The sequence below is a fragment of the Falco peregrinus genome, chromosome 2 (assembly GCF_023634155.1).
Source record: "Falco peregrinus isolate bFalPer1 chromosome 2, bFalPer1.pri, whole genome shotgun sequence".
NCBI classification, from domain to species: Eukaryota; Metazoa; Chordata; class Aves; order Falconiformes; family Falconidae; genus Falco; species Falco peregrinus.
In genome coordinates, this window is record NC_073722.1 from 125,679,609 (window position 1) to 125,696,649 (window position 17,041).

Below are 17,041 nucleotides of genomic sequence, written 5' to 3' on the forward strand. Positions count from 1 at the left end.
CCGCACAGCCACGCTGCTGCAATGACTTGGACTGCTCCTGATTGCAGCTGTTGTCAGCAATTAGTGACTGTCCCCATAAACCTAATGAGGGTGGGAGGCGAATTTAACTTGACTCAGATCCAAAGCACCTCTACTGTTTAGCTCTAACTTTGGGGCTCCAAACGTAATGGTTTTTTTTGAAATGCTTAATCCATAATAAGAGAGAGAACTATAATTAAGAGCAGCTGACAAATTGCACTCTGGAAGTAAATAACCCTTTACCTCCATTAATAAAACAAAACACTTTTCTAAAAATTAGTATAATTACAACTTCATGCTTTTTTTTTTTTTTTTTTGCAAATAATTTCACTCTATCTAGCAACAACTGGATTTCCATCACTAAAACCACTGCTCGTGGGCAGGGAAGGGTGGGAGGCAGGCAGGCTTCCCACAGATCATACAGGCAAACAGATTTTAAAGTAACCTTCAGGGGTTTCTGGGTGCCGGCCTCAAGAAGTGGGACTCTAACAAGAGACTGTCAGAGGATCCCATGGGTGGGCTTTGTGGTCTGCACCAGGGATCCTGTTTGAATCCTGCCCTTGTCACCTGCCCGGGACAGGACACGGGGAGCAGATCGTAGGCATCAGTCCCACGCGGATCCATAGCTGGCCTTGGGGAAGGGTGGGGTAGGGTTTATTTGATGAAGTAATCAGACTCGTGCGGAGGTACTCCTGTTTATTTAGGGTTGACAGGGAAGGACCTTCCCAACAGAAGGCTTTGCTGCGTTCCATGATGAAGCTCCCAAAGTTTCCCTTCTTCTGTCCTCACAGCCGGATCCTTCCTTCCAGAGCCAGTGGAAAAGGGCCAGAATGCCACAAAACAAAACAAACAGAAGGGCTGCTATTCCCCCCCCCCCCCCCCCCAAGCAAAGGAAATCAGAGCAAACCAGGAATGCACAAGTCAAGCTGTGGCTCACACAAGCCCGTGTCACCGAGTCCCCAGCCACAAGGCAAAGGCCCACCTCCTGCAGTCCCTCGCACAAGCGAAATGCCGATTCAGGCTGGACCTGGTGCAACGCCGCCGTGGCAGAGGGGTGTGAGAGCACAGTGATGGCAGCAGGGCTGTCCGGCTCCAGGGGGGCTGTGCTGCCCCCGCTTTGTGGGGGCTAAACCCCTGGCTCAGGGCAGCACAAGCACGGCACAGACACGGCTTTGCCATCGTGCATTCACGTGTTCCCCCCCTCTGCACCCAGGCACCCCCACACCAGCTCAGCTCTCGCCAGGAGGGATGCCGAGATGCGGGAAGGCTTTGCAGGCAGTGGGAGCGAGCAGCAGGGCTGCGGGGAGCACAGACCAGGAAACGCTGAACACATTCTGCATGTAAAAATGGGTAGAGGCACATTGCATGCTCCAGGCCACCAAAACCACCTCACTGGACCCCCTTTATTTGACCATTTTCCCAAAATTATGTGGCCTGAGACATGCAGCTGCTGGACTGAGCTCTGCGAGATGCCACCCACACCACCGTGCCTGGGTCCCTGGGCTGCTCTGGACAGTGTTTCAGTCCCACACTCAGAAATTTAATAAGCCAGAAAATACAAATGCCCCACAAACAGGCATGTCCCTTGGTTAATGCTCGAATCAAAAAAGCCTCTACCTACTATGGCAAAGAGGATGTGCAGCTAATTAACTTTCTAGGAGCCACAGATGAACAGGAAAAAGCACATTAAGAATGGAAACTTGTGACGGGCATGTCTCGAAGGAATTAGCAAATTGCATAAGATGAACCTTTATTCCGATTACAAATTAACACCAGCAACAAGATCCAGCACATTTTTACTGCCTCATGAAATAATTAACCCATCAAATCCAGCTCCATGCAAATCAGAAGGGAGAGGAGAATTAAAGGCTTTCTGTCTTCGCTGGGTGGAAGCACACACGCTGCCAGTGCCAAGCTGGGAGCACCACTGACACCCCTGAACTGCACCCACACTGCTAACCAGTGCCCTGCCTCGTTACCCTGGGACACCAGCTATGTGCCAGGAATCGCTACCTTGAGTTGTCCCCCCCAGAAAAAATGCTTCCCATGGTCTAATCCAGCTGTGGTTTAGCCCCGAGAAAGAAATTACTAATTTAAATAACATGCAATGATGCCTGCAGCAGGTACAATGGTCTCTCCTCCCCCTCCTGCAGCTCCACCATCCACGCACTATTCCCAGCTTTCCCTCAGTAAGTGACTTGCACAGATTCAGCAAGAAAAATACACATCCTCAAGGCACATTCTGAGCCAAACAAGACATCATCGTTATTAAACAGGAGAGTACCCCTTGGATATCTGTTTACCAACTTCTCAAATCCTTCCCCAGGGTGCTTGCCAAAAATAGCCTAAAAGTCACTGTGTAAAATGCCCAGTCCCAGACTATGATCCAAAAAAGCCTGCAAGCTTCATTTGCTAAACTAGAGAAGGGCAGGAGCACAACACAATTACATTTTGAGAGGGTTAATGGGATTCAGCCTCCTACTATGAACATCCACACATGCACCCGCTCCGCTCTCACCCATCCCACATGAAGATCCTCAGCCTGCTCATGAAAACTGTCACGCAGCTGCAAACCACAGCCCAAAATATTTCAAAACCAGTATGAAATGCAAGCCCCAGACCCCAGGCAGGGGTTTCGGCCACGCTGATCCTTTTTGTGGCACAGGGGGCCAGTGCTGACACCAATCACACGTCAACCCAGGCAAAAGGCTTTTAAAAGGCACTTTGGTTACTATTTGTTTTAAATCGAAGGAATGGTATACCCATCACACGTGGCTTTATTGATTCACTCTGTTCTCAGAAAAAAAAACCCACCCAACCAAAAAAACAACAAACCCTGTATCTAGCTGACAAGAAAAAAAAAAAACAAACTAATCCAATTGAGATGGTATTTCCATGACAGAATTACAGCCCTGGCTCCCCATCCTCCCATCCCCAATCATCTTTTACACGAGAAGTATTGGCAGGCTCCTAGTTATAACTGAGTAGTGGCCCACCCGCAACATCTGCTTTCCCCTCCCTCTCGACCACCACTCAGCTCTCCTGGGGGGGACCCCGAGGCTGCCCCGACCCCACACACCACGGCATCCATCTGGGCCCTGGACCGAGCCTGGCTCCCACTGCAGACTTGCACCCACCACAGCTGCTTTCTGTATGTGGACAGATGTTTGAGCAAAATGAAGCCTAGAGGTAGAGGAGATGAAGCTGATTAAGCCTCATTATTCTATTTAGCGTAACGAGGGGGGAGCCATGAGGACGTCATGCAGCCGGGAAGCGGAAAGAACAAGACTGTTAATAGAAGCGCGCACACACACGTGGGCAGGCAGGTACAGCCGAGCTGACATGCAGCCTGCGAGGGGCTTATTACCTCCGCTTTGACCAGCTTGCTTTCTCCTCTCCCCTGCCTGTGCCACATTCCCAATGCCACCAGCACAGTGTCTGAATTCCCACTTGCTCAGAGAAGCGGTCAAGGGCAGTGATCTGGAATAGGCAGGAGCCAGGGAGCTCCTGGGAGCCACAACTTCAACACAGGTGGCTCTGCTGCACCCAGCCCCAGCATCCCACCCAAAGCCCACCCGCGCGGGCACGGGAACTCCACCAGCCTGCAGCACCGCCAGGAGAGATCTTGAGGGTCCACCGGCTCAAAGACAAATGCAACACATGTGCATGTGAAAATTCAGGAGCCAAAGCCAAAGTCTGTCTGAAAACTGGAGTCAGGGCCGGATGCATCCTCTGGACTCTTGTGGCACTCCTCTGGGAAGAGGGAGGCCGGAGCAAGAAATACATCACAGAAACCCAATAAAACATCACACTGAACAAAACCCAGCCAAGTCAACAGAGCTGCAAGACAGATTTGAATGATGAGAATAATAATACTTCATTCCAGCATTCCTATACATTACTGTAGGCCCAAAATAGCTACTCTGTGATCAGAGACTTACTGCACTGAGCGATACTTTCAAGTAAGGTCTCCCTCAAAAGCTCCTGGCAAATGCCCTCAACCCCAACCCCTTTTAGTAGACAGGAGCATCTCATACACCCCTCCAACACCTGTCAATTCTCCCCATCCACCCCATTAAATACCAGTTGAAGGCCAAGTTCTTACATCAAAAGTAGCCATAAGGTTAAACTAGAGCAAAGGAAGGAGAGAAACCTGTTGTGGCATCACTGGGGCCAGGGAAGGAAGAGACAGACAGCCCATTTGTTAGCAGTTTAAAATATTCCAGAAACTACAGCAACATCCTGCTGCAGAAGCAGCTCTGCCACCACCTCCCCAGCCACCAAACCAGTGCAGCTGGTAGAGACACACTTTGGCTGAACACCACATTTGAGGAGGTGGTAATCAAAATGAGGGAGAGCCCCTTTTTTTAGGGCTCCTGAGGCCTCTCTGCAAGGGTCTCGCTCTCCAAGCACACCCAAATGCCCTGTTGCGGTTTGTTGTCCTCCACCAGCCCAGCCAAGCGCTCACAGGCCAGCATTTATCTCCTCTTCCATAAACTCAGCTAAAGAATGAACAAACATGTTAAAGGCTTCACAGAGGGAAATGGCAAAAGATAAAGATGTAATAGATTAGATCTGTCTTTTGTAAGGAATTTAATGACTACAGCTGTTCAGCATCATTAACCAGTTTGTCTTGAAGTTTTAACTCTCCCACCCGTTTGAGCAAACACTCGGGTACCACTGCAGCCACCCAGCTCCTGATGAGGCTGCAGCAGGAGTGAAGCCTTGCTCCCTCCTCAAGGAGGGGGGCTGGGATGATAAGGAGTCATTAAAAGCTTTTACTACCTGTTGCTATCCAGCACACCAATTACAGAGGAGTGCCAGGCAGAGAGAGAACTCTCTGCAAAGAGCAACCTGCTAAAACCTGATCCCTTGTCCTGCCCTCTCAGGGACAGCGTGCCCCATGGTCCCTCCAGCATCCCTCCCCCACCCAAGGGGAAGTGGGGTGGGGAGGGGGTGTACAAAAACAACCCTGAGATTTTAACTGACTTTAGAAGAAGCAAGAGTTGTTGGAAGTGCAATGGCTTAACCCTTGCCTGAGCAGCACTGGCTCCTGAGAGAGAACTCTGGCCTCCAGCTGAAAGGAGATGCATCTCGAGCTGAATTCCCCAGCCAGCACAGCCCCAAGGATGGCTCAAGACTGACCAGGCACCGGCCAAATTTTCATTTCAACACATTCAGCTTTAACCTCTACTCACACTCCTTCCACAACATCCCTCATAACTTCACCAAGTCTCTGGGCAGCCTGTCCTTTTCCTAAAGCATCCCAGAAGTCACATCTCCTGCTCATTGCAGGGTCCCTGAACAGCCCCAGGAGCCACCACCACTGCCTCTGGGCAGGGAGCACAGCAGCCCCCCGCACCCCCAAATGCCAGCTCTCCTGACCCTGCCCAAGTTATCCAGGGGAAGGACAAGCAGCACTTAGCATCTGCACAAGCTCTAACAAGGCGGGTGCTGCCTACTATCCGGCTGGAGGAGGCACCCCAGCTAAGGGACACCCCCTTTTTCTGGAAGCAAACCCCACAGGCAGCAGCACCAGCCATGGGGCATAGATCCCCTTCGTGCTCAGCGTTAGCACACGCACCAGCCACCAGATTCCCTGTGGGACAAGCATGCAGGGGCACGTGCCCTCCCACATGGCACAAGTGGCTGTGTCAAGCCAGAGGAAGCAACAGCTCACCTCCCATCAGTGTAAAGCAAGATATGATTGTATATTTTATACATACTCCACTGCTCCCTACAAGGCTGTCACCCTCAGCACCTTGCCACCACTCCATCCTGCTCTTCGCAACACAAGAATTTCACTGCCCCCAATGCTCTTCCCCCTCCTCACGCTCCTGTTGCAAAACTCAGCGGAGAAGAACACCAGCCATCCGGAAGAAGCAGGTTTTGTGGTGCAGCCGTTTGTCCACCCTGTTGGGAAACATCAGCTTCAGGCAGCTGATCAAACACATCCCCGGCTCCATCCAGCGCCTCCTAACAAGGGCGATGGCTGCGATGGCCAACGCAGGAAAGAGACCTCGGGTGACAGAGCAGAGGGAAGAAGCTGGGTTTGACGGCAAACGGCTTCCAAGGGCTCTGGCTGACTGGTGGCAGCACCCAGCCCCCACCACATCCTGCAAAGTGTTCAGGACCCCCAAGGAGAGGCAGGACATGGGCAGGCAGAGCGCAGAGCAGGGCCAGGCTTTCAGCAGTTTGACACCACTGTCATTTTATTTGTTTCTTCTTTACTTCAATGCATCCATTTGCACTGGAAGTGACACACCATAATATCAAGCAATTTTCTTCATAGGTGAGGATGTGTTTGGCTGTACCCGTCAGGAGAGGCTCAAAAAGCAAGGGAGCGGGGAAGGCTGATTGCTGCAGGCTCCCCTGGACACCGGGGTATCCAGATGCACCGCTCTTCAAATGGAAAGCCTCACACTCCTTACTCATAACCACAGATAATCCCCCCTTCCTCCAAAATCAATACAAAATTTAAAAAGCTCTTTGCAAGTTTTTGAAAATATCTCTACTAAGCCATTCTTCTGTTTTCAGCTGTACAAATCCAACAGCTTCCAATTTATTTTTTTTTTTTAATAATACTCCTCGACAGTAGGATGGTTCTTTCAATTTTGAAATGCTTAGAGGGTTGGCAGCTCTGTGAATTAAACCCCTGGGCTGAAACAGAAGGTCACACCTGAACTGTTTGCAAAGTGCTGCCAGTGAAAAGAACAAAAGCAGAAGCGTGAAGGGGGGGCGGGGAGAAGGAGGAAGGAAAAAAGTGCAGACAGCCTAAAGCTGCGTTCAGCACTGGCAGAGCCACCCAGGATCTCGGAGAAAACATGATTTCATTAAATCTGTGATAGAAACCAATCTGTATCTGGCTTCTATCACAGCAGAGCTGAAGCCCCCCAGCCCAGGAACACCCACTTACCAGTGCCGGGATGAGCAGGTCGGCGAAGTACACAAAAGCTGCTCCCAGAGCGAAGCCCACGGCCACTGGGAAGAAAGCGAAGGCACCGAAGCTGCCGGACTCCTCTGCCATGTCGATAGCCGGGGCCAGAAGTGACCAGTAGGAAGCGGCCAGCATGACCTGGGAGACAAAAGGGGAGCAGTGAGAACCATGCAGGCACCGATGCCACGAGGATCTGACACCACATCTGACACCGACTGCTGCACGGCAGCACCACCGGCTCCCCCCGCCAGCTGCCCACCAGCCAAGGAAATCCCCACGCTCACCCCCACTGCAACCCAGCAGAGCCATCCAAACCCGCTTCCCAACAGGACAAATCCCTGAAGGATGGAGAAGTGAGGGTTCTTCCCCATTTTCACCAAGGCTCTTCTTGGCTCCAAAGTCCCAAGCAGCAAACAAACACCACAAGATGATCAGGGCATTTTTCTGTGCCATTAACACAGCCACGACCGCCATCCAAACAGGAATGGCAACAGTGGGAGCAGGAAAGCCATCCTCTCCTTGGGTGTTCTGCAGTGACAGGAGTAGGTCCACGACCCTCTCATTCACTGCACCCCAGCCAAAGCCAGAGCGAACCAAATCCTTCTGCGCCCAGCTCTGGGCTTCTCCACAGAGCTGGCAGGGGACGAAGAATGCACAGCCTTGATCTCATGCAGAAAAAAAATATTGGATAGCAACTGGAACCAAAGAGCCATCGCCAAGCTGGCCAAGGGCACGTCACAACTTTGCTATACAGTTTTAAACCTGCTGCGGTTTAACGGCCAGCATCCCCATCTCACCACCCCAGGCCAAGGCAACTGCAGCACGAGGGCTTTGCAACTCCTCTGCTTCTGCACGGACCAACACTTGGGCTGCTCCTGTCCCAGCATCCAAGCCAGAGGGCCCAGCCTGGGAAGAGAACAAGTTCCCACCCTGAACCGCAATGCACCAGTTCCCAGCACAAACCAGTGCTGCCAAAGTCCTACCCAGTTTGCACCAGGAATAATAAACCTTGCCAGCAGCAGAGGGCTTTTTTCCTTGCTTGCTGCCTAGCAGGGAGGGAGAAGGCACATCTACCCAAAAGACCACAGAAAAACAGTATTTTGGACTTGTGGGGATCTCCAACCCAGCCCTGCTCAGAGCTGGTTGCTCAGGTTGATACCCAGCGTGGAGAACAGAAAGCCAAGCGAGACACCAGTTTCACAAGCTTATATTAAAGAACATAATATTAACATGCATTTTATCACCTTATCTCTTCCCCTCCTCTGCGGCCCAACATACTGGGCTGGGTTAATTAAACAGTCATCAGCTTAGCGCAATGCCCTCGGCAGCTGCCAGTTTCTCTCCCTGCAGCCATTCAGCTCCATGGGAGCTCAGCTGTGACCAGCTCTGGGGACCAGTCCCATCACACACAGGGAGGAAGCAAGTGAGCAAGACAAGCACAGATGGGCTTAAAAATCACACAGATCTGTGTCAGGCTTTGGGAAACTGCACCAGCAAAGGGTAGGGATGCGGCAGCACCCGCTGCCCTGCCGTGGGCAGACGGGGTCCATGTTGCCTTAGGGTGGTCCAGGCAATGCTCCGAGCTCTCCCCCAGCCCTGCCTTCGAGCGGTGAAGCACATCAAAGGGGAGCTCTCGCCAGAGGAAGGATTGTGGGATCAGGATCCAGCAGGAACAAGAAAAGCAAGCCTGGAGACAGCAGTGGGAGGGATCTCCCTCACCTGTGAGGAAAGGTGACCCTGCCTCTCCATCCAGCAACCCACCCCAAGCACCCCACAAAGCCCCATTTGCAGGATGCTCAGAGGAGATGCTGCTCAGCCTGCTCTCACAGTATGGGTATTCGCCTGCGGAAGAGAAGTGCGTAACAAATTATTACATTTTAAATCACTTTTAAAGAAAGAACGAGATGCCTATTGCTGTAGACACCAGTCCCTGAGGGATTGTGTAAATCTCAGCTCGCTATGAGTAAGAAGAAAGCAGGCTGTCATGTCAGGCTTAACCACGGCTGTCAAACTTCATATTTCAAATGCCACCTCCTTTAAAAAACAACCACACACCCCAACATGGAAACACAAGCAACAGGGAAAGGCTCTGCAGAATTATATTGTCATCTTATGTTAAGATATCATTTCTCCATGGAAAACAGAGGCCTGACACTGCTCAGCCTCCAGATCCTGTCACCACTGGAGTCAGCAACGGAGCTCCCACCAGCTTCACTGGTACACGGGCTCTGGGGGAAGATGATGACAGAGCTTTAAGCCACCCCAGCCTCACCAGCTGAAGGAACAAACTGCTGGGCTGAACCAACCAGCTTCACTTGCTTGGTAAGGAAAAGCAATTTATTCCTACACTCTGATGCAGCAAAACCCCTCAACTCCACTTGGTGGGGGAGCTGGAAGTCGTCACCCTGCAGCAGCCAGCAGAAGTGACAAGGTCCCTGTGCCTCCCCTCAGCCCACCTCAGAGCCCAGGTGTGAGCTCCCGGACACGGGCTTGACCTTGAGCCAAGGTCCTGCTCACCCTCTTCAGCATCAGACCTGGAATTTACCCCTCTGATTCAGCACCATCCCTTATCAGATGACGCTCCTGAACTAACAAAAGGGTGAGGATGAGGATCTTTTTTTGTTGTTGTTACTTAAATCAGGCTGCTGGCAAAAAGAATAATAAAAAAAAAAAATCACACTTCATTTCAAAACTTTGAATTCTCCAGGGACAGGAACCCAAACCCCACCAATATCACTGAGCAAGCCAGCATCAAAGACAGGAATAAGAGAGAAAAAGCCTGCCTGGGCTCTCCTCAGATCAATAAAACATGAAGCCACTTTGGCGGAGTGTACAATTCTCCGCACAAAGCCTTCCCCTCGCACCAGCCCTGCTCAGCCCAGCCAAGATGGGGAGCAGGGGACCCATAGCGCACCGGCTTGCTGGCACCAGGACACATGCCTCCTGCCAAACTGGATTTGGACATTTTTGCAGAGACTTCGTGCTCCAGAGCCAAGATGCAACAATGCTGTAAATCTACCAGCTCTGGGGAAAATAAGCTGTGGTTGATGGGGGAGGAGAAAGCACACAGAAGGCAGCTGCGTATCTAAAGCATCCCTGGGTTGCCGGGAGCCCAAACCCTTCCCTGGGATACATCAGTGAAACTGGAGACAAAAGCCAGGCTCAAAACCTGACTGCCTCATGCCACGGAAGATGACTGAACCCAGATCTGTGTCCTCATGCTAATGGGAAACCCTTGAAACGTGCCAGGCAGCAGGATTTATGACGACACTGTGCCCCAGCACCTCTCCCAGGGTTTGATGGGTCTCCATCACATCCCCTTCCAGGCAGGGACTCACTGTGGGTGCCCTCACTTCTCCCCACCCAGACCACAGAGCCAGCACCGCCTCAGCTCAGCCCACACGGCTTCAGAGCCACACAGGAGCTTTTTTCTGCAAATAATCAGGGCAACGATCTTCATCCCCAGCTGCAGCTGGCCCTGCTGGACCTCAGCATGAGGGGGAGCATCCTTGTAAATCCAAGCCCAGTACCACACCACTGCATTAAAATTAAAGCCCTCATCTTGTTTGCTGTGAGTGGCAACATCTCACAACACTCCTGCACGATCATCAAGATGAGAACGGCAACTTCAGGGGAAACAGCCACGTTAACAGCGTGCGGATCGGAAAACCCAAGCCACTCACAAGCGAAGGAGATCCCCTTGGCAGGACAGGGAAGTGGAAGGTGAGAGACCAGCAGGACACCTTCCCTGCCAAACTTTTCCACTTGACTTCATTAAGGCTCCAACAACGAGAATCAGCCTCAGTAGACCTGTGTAAATTACTGATGCTGTTTTAAGCAGCACTGAAAGAGAATATTCAATACCAGACGTGCCTACTGCAGTTTAAAGAGCATGTCTTTCTGATTTTCTGCTTCACCTGGGACAGAAGAAACCAAACTGCGACCCAGTAAGAGGAATAGCCATGCGAGGCTGTAGGGAAGGAGGACTGCAGGTTTCATGTAGTGTTTATGATGTCCGAGAGTACAGCACCTCCAGGATAACACTGAGATAACAGAGAATATCAGAAGGAAAAAAAAAGGTCTTATTTAAGAATATCAAGATGTAAGAGAAAAGCCAGAATTCCACATCAGATGCCCAAGCAAGAAAAGCCATTTCTCCATAGAAAAACATCGCCTCAGAGGTTTTCATATACAAAGCCCTCCATTATCTATAATTTCCAGAAAGGGAACTGAGGCAGAGAGAAGCTAAACACATGGACACCCAAGCAGAGGTACCAGGCTGGAAGAAGCTGAGCTCCTTCACACTGCAGCAGCCAGCCACACAGGCTCCCTTCTCCCGAGATGACACTTACGCCATCAGATGTGGTCAGCTTGACCTGTGCCAAAAGGGGACATTGCTTTGCAGTCCGGATGCTCCCGGCACACCCCAGCTCAGGGCACGGCAACTTGACCACACGCCCAGGCTTACATCAGCTCCCCCAGATCAGATGGATTCTCTGAAGGCAGCGCCGAGCCGTAGCTTTCTGGACCCCAAAGGAACACTCTGCATCCCAGACCATCCTCCTTGAGGTCACCTAGACATCCCTGTCCCACACCCTCCTCCTGGCTCAGCAGCTGTAGAGAAGCTTTTAATTAATTCTGGTTTTATTTTGCTTTGCAGGCTCACAGAAGATGAGCAGGCAAATCATTACCAACAGGAGAGACAACCGTCTGTTATACCCTGTTTCATCAGCAATCCTGGTCTTGGAGAGCAGCGTGCATGCTCCCTGGAACCCAGATGACTAACAGAAATCCTGAGCTGAGCACCAGAACAGCAAGGTTAGAAGCGATACCTGCCTCCAAAAGCACAGGAATTGGAGTTTTGCTGGTTCTGACAGAGTACAACAGAAGTTTAATTAAACCTGGCAGCCCAGATTTCACAGCAGAGATAAAGAGGCAGTTAAGTTCTGCCTCTCGCTGCTCCAGGGCTCAGAGCAACAGCCCATCCATATCTGCAAGAGATCGACATCAAAGACATGGTCTCTACAACAGAAATCCCTTACAGCAAGATAAGTAGTCCACAATCAGAGCAGCACTGCCATCAGAAGAAACACTTCTTGAAGGGAAGAAGAGGGAGAAAAAACAGTACAAATAGGTTTCCAAACACTGCATCCTGCTTTTTGCCCTGCATGAAGCCAGCCTGCCAAAACACCAAGCGCCCACGCTGCTCCTGAGGTTCCTCCAACACCAGTTTTGCAGCACAAGCCTGGATGAGGTAGGAACAGCCCCTTGTCCCAGCCAGCCAGGAGGACTTCACAGCCCACCTGGGTTCCCTTTCCAGGCAAACCTGCCTCAGGCATGCCACCTACTTAGCTCCAGCATCACATCCCACCTCCACAATCCTGCAGTGAGCTGCAAGTCAGCCATGGTCCCTCTTGCCAAAGGGCTGAGTCAGGAGGCGGTTTCTCCTCCATCTTTTCCGTGGACTCTGCAAAGCTGCCAAGCACACACATCACTAGTGCTTCCCTTGTCTGTACAGGGAGGAAAATGTTTCTCATGTTAAAACCTTTCAGGTAAAGAAAAGCTAAAGTCAATCAATTACAATGCTGTCCAGCTGGGAAAAGAAAACCATCTGCTAGGAACTCAGGGGGAACCTGTTACCTGGGGGTAACATCCAGCAAACCCCTCCTCGGCGCCGGGCAGCTGCACTGAGGAAGCATGAAGGTGCAGGGTTGAGCACAGCCCTCTCAGGGGGGGTATGCCAGCCCCATGCCACGCAGCAGGCAAAGAGCTACAGGCACGTCTGGAGCAAACTAAGGCAAAAGGAAGATAAATTTGGTGCTTTTGCCATGTCACTGCCACCCAAACACTTGGCCACCGAGCAAGAACCTGCTTCTAGCAAGCCCAGCAGCCCTAGAAGCAACCATGGCACAATCACCTGCAGATCTGTCATCTTCCTCCAAAAGAGCCATCCTGGCCATGCAGCATCAGTTCTCTGCAGTGACCCTGGGTGACACAGGCAGCTCAGCTCAACCCAACCAGCACCGGCTTCAGCAGCTCAAGCCTACAAACGCAACTTAGAAGCCTTCACAAATCTCAGCTTGTGGGTGGTTTAGGTGGCAGCACCTCCAGCCAGCAGGATGTGCCACCACAGGCTCCCTCACTGTCATTCCCCTCTAGACACTGCAGCAGCCCCAGGGGGAAAAAAAAAAGTTCCCTTTCCTGCTCCAAGCACAGCAAACTGAAAGAAGCCAGGGGAAAAGTAACTGTTTGTAGAACTTCTGCTTCACCAGCCGAGCCACGCCTCTGCTGCACAGGGATGACTCAGTGCTCCTGGCAGGGTGACACTGCGGCCACAGCAAGGACAGCATCATGCCGTGCTGGGGCAGCACCCGAACCAGCCCTTGGACAGGGCAGACACCCCACCATGCCCTGGTACCTCCCCAGATGCAGGACAGTTGTGCTGGCTGCTTTTGCAGACAGCAGTGCCACGTCAAGGGGACAGCCCAGCGCACGCTGTCCCCAGGAGCATCTCCCTGACACCACAAAAGTGGCTCCAACTTGGCTTGTAGGGACAAGGGTGTGTCTTGCAGAGAAAAACAGCTCAGAAATCAAACCACAGGGGAAAGCTCCAGAACAGGCAATTCCTAACGCAAGTGATCCATTTATAAATGATGGCCCACGAATCTGCTACAACAGGCAAGCTGAATTATTCACATTAGCAGGTTGCAGGCACATTCCAGGAAAGCTTGTTAGGGAGCAAACCGAGCTCTGTAGCCTTTCATGTCACCCGCCACAGCAGGCTCTTGCTCAGTGCAGCTGGGTTTGCTCCAGCCACTGGGAACAGCAGACCTGCAATCTCCACAGCTGCGAACAGTTAAATTGCACCTTGATTAGCAGCATTGTGGCACCTGGGGGTGCACAGGGAGGAAGGGGCACAGCCTCGGCACAAGCAGCATTGCTGCACGCCACAGGATGGCTCACCCATGCTGCCAGGCTCGTGGTTCACCCTGAAACCTAGCAGTGTCGCCCACGCTCCAGGTGCCAGCTACACAGCCAGGACACAGCGAGCGGGGCCTGGCAGAGCCCTGCGCCCAGGGAAGATGCACCTTCCACCCAGAGCACATCCCCTGGGCTCTCAGGCACACTCTAGCACCTGAAGGAAAACTAACGTGATTTAACAAGTCTGAATGAGCCTTCCACCTGCTCCCCATCACAGCAGGAGGTCTACATTCACAAGCCCCACAGTTTCATGTCTTCCTTCAAGAAGGACGCAACAAACCCCACATTTAGCATGCGCCTTCAATGCAAAGCTGCAGTGTCTTTATTCTCCCTTCTTCCAAGGGCTTAAAGCACCCACGCTCTGCAGGAGAGCAAGAAGCACAAAGCCTCCAGGACAACGGCTCTCCTGTCCACCTTCATCGCACCACTGCTCCAGGAGGAGCAATTCAGAAGCCCAAGAAAGCAAAAAGAGTTTAACTCAAGAGATCCAAATCCTGCATGGGCAGCTTGACATCCTTGTGACCCTCCTCACCAAAGAGGCACAGAGACGTGACAAGACCTGAGCAGTACCACACCATGCTCTTCCCTGCCCCACCTACACCTCAGGCAATTATCCAAGAAACACTAACACAAGCAGGCAACCAAAGGAAGCATGGTAGAGCTTCAGAGGTGTCGGCAGGAGAACAAGCAGAGACAAGGAGTAGAAGGAGCTGTACTTACCCCCGCAGCAAAGCCTAAGCTCCCATCTAGGATCCGCCTCTGCAATAAAACACAAAATACACCATTTACTCCCAGTAGAAGCAGCAGAGTCAACACCACCGTAAACCTCGCAGACGAGGGAAGGCAGCTGCACCGCTACCACACTGAGATATCTTTCTTCTTCCCATTTCTGTAACCCAAGTGATTTCTGTGCTTTGAGGCAAAAGCCATGCTTTTCACACAGAGCAGCCCACCATCACCAAAAGCCTATAGTGCATCCTGGCTCCCTCAACCCACTGGCAGTGCCCAGATTGGGCTCAACCCATCCAGTGCCCATGTCAAAGGATGCAGAAAGGTAAACCAGAAACTCTCCTGCCCAGTTGTACATGCTGCCCTGCATTTCCCCTCCCTGAACATTTTGATTCCTGTAATAACGAGCTGCTACAAACAAAGCCATTACTCTTCCAGTAGCCCAGCACGTACCCTGCCCACCTCACTCCCAGTGCAGTTTTTCTTCATTAGCACATCATCCTCCCCCAGGAAGAAAACTAACGTGCTACTGCAAAGGGAATCTCACTTTGCAAAGAACTCCTGAATAAATCATCACAAGAGAGAGCCATAAATAATAAATCCATCCAGGCAATTTTGAACACAACAGCAAGGAGGGCCTCTAATTCTGAAATACAAGATGACTTAAAGAGCAGCACTTGGCTTGCTCTGAGCATGGGCTGACCCCAATCCTGCACTGGGGATGCAGCAGCAAAGCCAGGTTACAGGAGGAGAACCTGCTGTTCCAAACACAGAGCCCTGCCTGCAGCTCTGCCCCATCTCCCAAGTGCCGTGAGCTTGCTACAGCACATACCACAGCCTGGGTCAGGAATTTGATTTCCTTCTCCTCTTCTGTGTTGACAGACAGGATAGAAATGAGCTGGATTTTTTTCTCCTCCTGTCCCAGGACCAACATCCAGTCCCTCACACTTGGGACCAGGCAGCCAAACCCCACCACGAGCATAGCACAGCCCCCTGCCCCACTTGCCTCCCAGGGACAGAGGAGTGATCCCAGCACCCACCTGCCCGCTGGAAAACACAAACACCAGCGCCGAGCCAGCAGCTGTCAGCCCCCAGGTGAGGAAGGTTCCCAGCACCGCCTGGATCACCGGCCCGTGCCCTGGGATCATGCTGACCTAGGAGAGATTAGTTGCATCAGGAGAAGTGTGTGGTATTTAAAGACAGAGAATACCCCCCCACACACACCCCTCCTCACCGAAGAGGTAAGTTAACCATCCTCCCTGCTGAGCCTGTCTAAGCTTCTCTTCCCCTCAAGTAGGGCTTTGCAATTTAATCCAAGCACAGAGAAGAGGGACCAAGGAGGGATGGGATGCTCCACACCCCATCCGGTGCACGACCCCATGCCGATTTGGGGCTCAGCCCCCCAAGCTGGCACCAGGGCAGAGCAGCTCCAGAGAAACACACACCGCTCAAACCTCACCGAGTGAGGAAACGCTCCATCCCACATCCCCGGGGCAGCTCCCAGGCACGTGCACCACATCCCACTTCTCGGTGCCACTTACTTACGCCGAAAACCCCCGTTCCCGGCGCTGGAGGCGAGCGGCCTCACAGCACCCCGCTCCGCTCAGCTGCCGGGACCAGGCAGAAAGGGGAACCAGGCCCGGGGCTGGGCCACCGAAACAGGGCTCGGGGCTGTGCCCGGGGGGGGTGCCGAGGGCGGGGGGGGACGGACACCTGAGTCCACCCGGCCCCGAGCGACCCGGAGCCGCGCTGCGAGGGAACACACGCGTGTGTGCAACTACCGACACGTCAATAGGTATGTAAGTACATACATATTTATACGCTTATATGCGAATATATCAAAATACAGGTGTATTTAAACGTTTATAGGTAGATTATGAGAAATACACACACCGTTCCCTTCCCTTCCCTCCCCCTGCCGGGCCCCCCCAGGCCCCCTGCCTTGCCCCCGGCCCGCTGCCCGGCCCTACGGGGTGGACGCTCGCGTCAGACCCCCTCGGCTGCCCGGCCCCGCCAAGAGGGAGCCCCCCTGCCACTAACCCGCGCCCCCGGGGGACCCCGGCCCCGCTCACCGCCCGGCGCTGCCCGCCGCGGCCCCGCCACCACTTCCTGGTGCCGCCGCACGTGTCGCCGCCGCCCCGCCTATCAACGCGGCCGCCGCCAATGGGAGCGCGGCGGGGGCGGGCCGCCCGCGGCTCTGCGGTTCGGGAGGGGGAGGTGCGGGGACAGTGAGGCGGGCGGGCGGCGCGGGCGGGCGCGGCAAGGCGCGGGGGGAGCTGTCACCGCCACTGCCACCCCCGGGCACGGCGCAGCCCCCAGCTGCAAGGTGACCCCCGGGCAGGCTTCCCGCTGGGCTGCTTAAAGGCAGCTCCTGGT

General features: G+C 52.9%; 1 protein-coding gene across 1 annotated transcript in view; it reads right to left on the reverse strand.

Annotated features, from left to right (window-relative positions):
* SLC39A11 (solute carrier family 39 member 11) overlaps positions 1-16,816 on the reverse strand; it is a 98,450-nt gene extending 81,634 nt beyond the window's left edge. The window contains exons 1-4 of the mRNA XM_055795633.1: positions 16,738-16,816; positions 15,706-15,819; positions 14,657-14,695; positions 6,935-7,093 (exon numbers count right to left, since the gene is read on the reverse strand). Of these exons, the coding sequence (XP_055651608.1) occupies positions 6,935-7,093; positions 14,657-14,695; positions 15,706-15,813 (306 nt within the window). The 5' untranslated portion in view covers positions 15,814-15,819; positions 16,738-16,816. The remainder of the gene's footprint in view (positions 1-6,934; positions 7,094-14,656; positions 14,696-15,705; positions 15,820-16,737) is intronic.
* Positions 16,817-17,041: the final 225 nt, after the last annotated feature.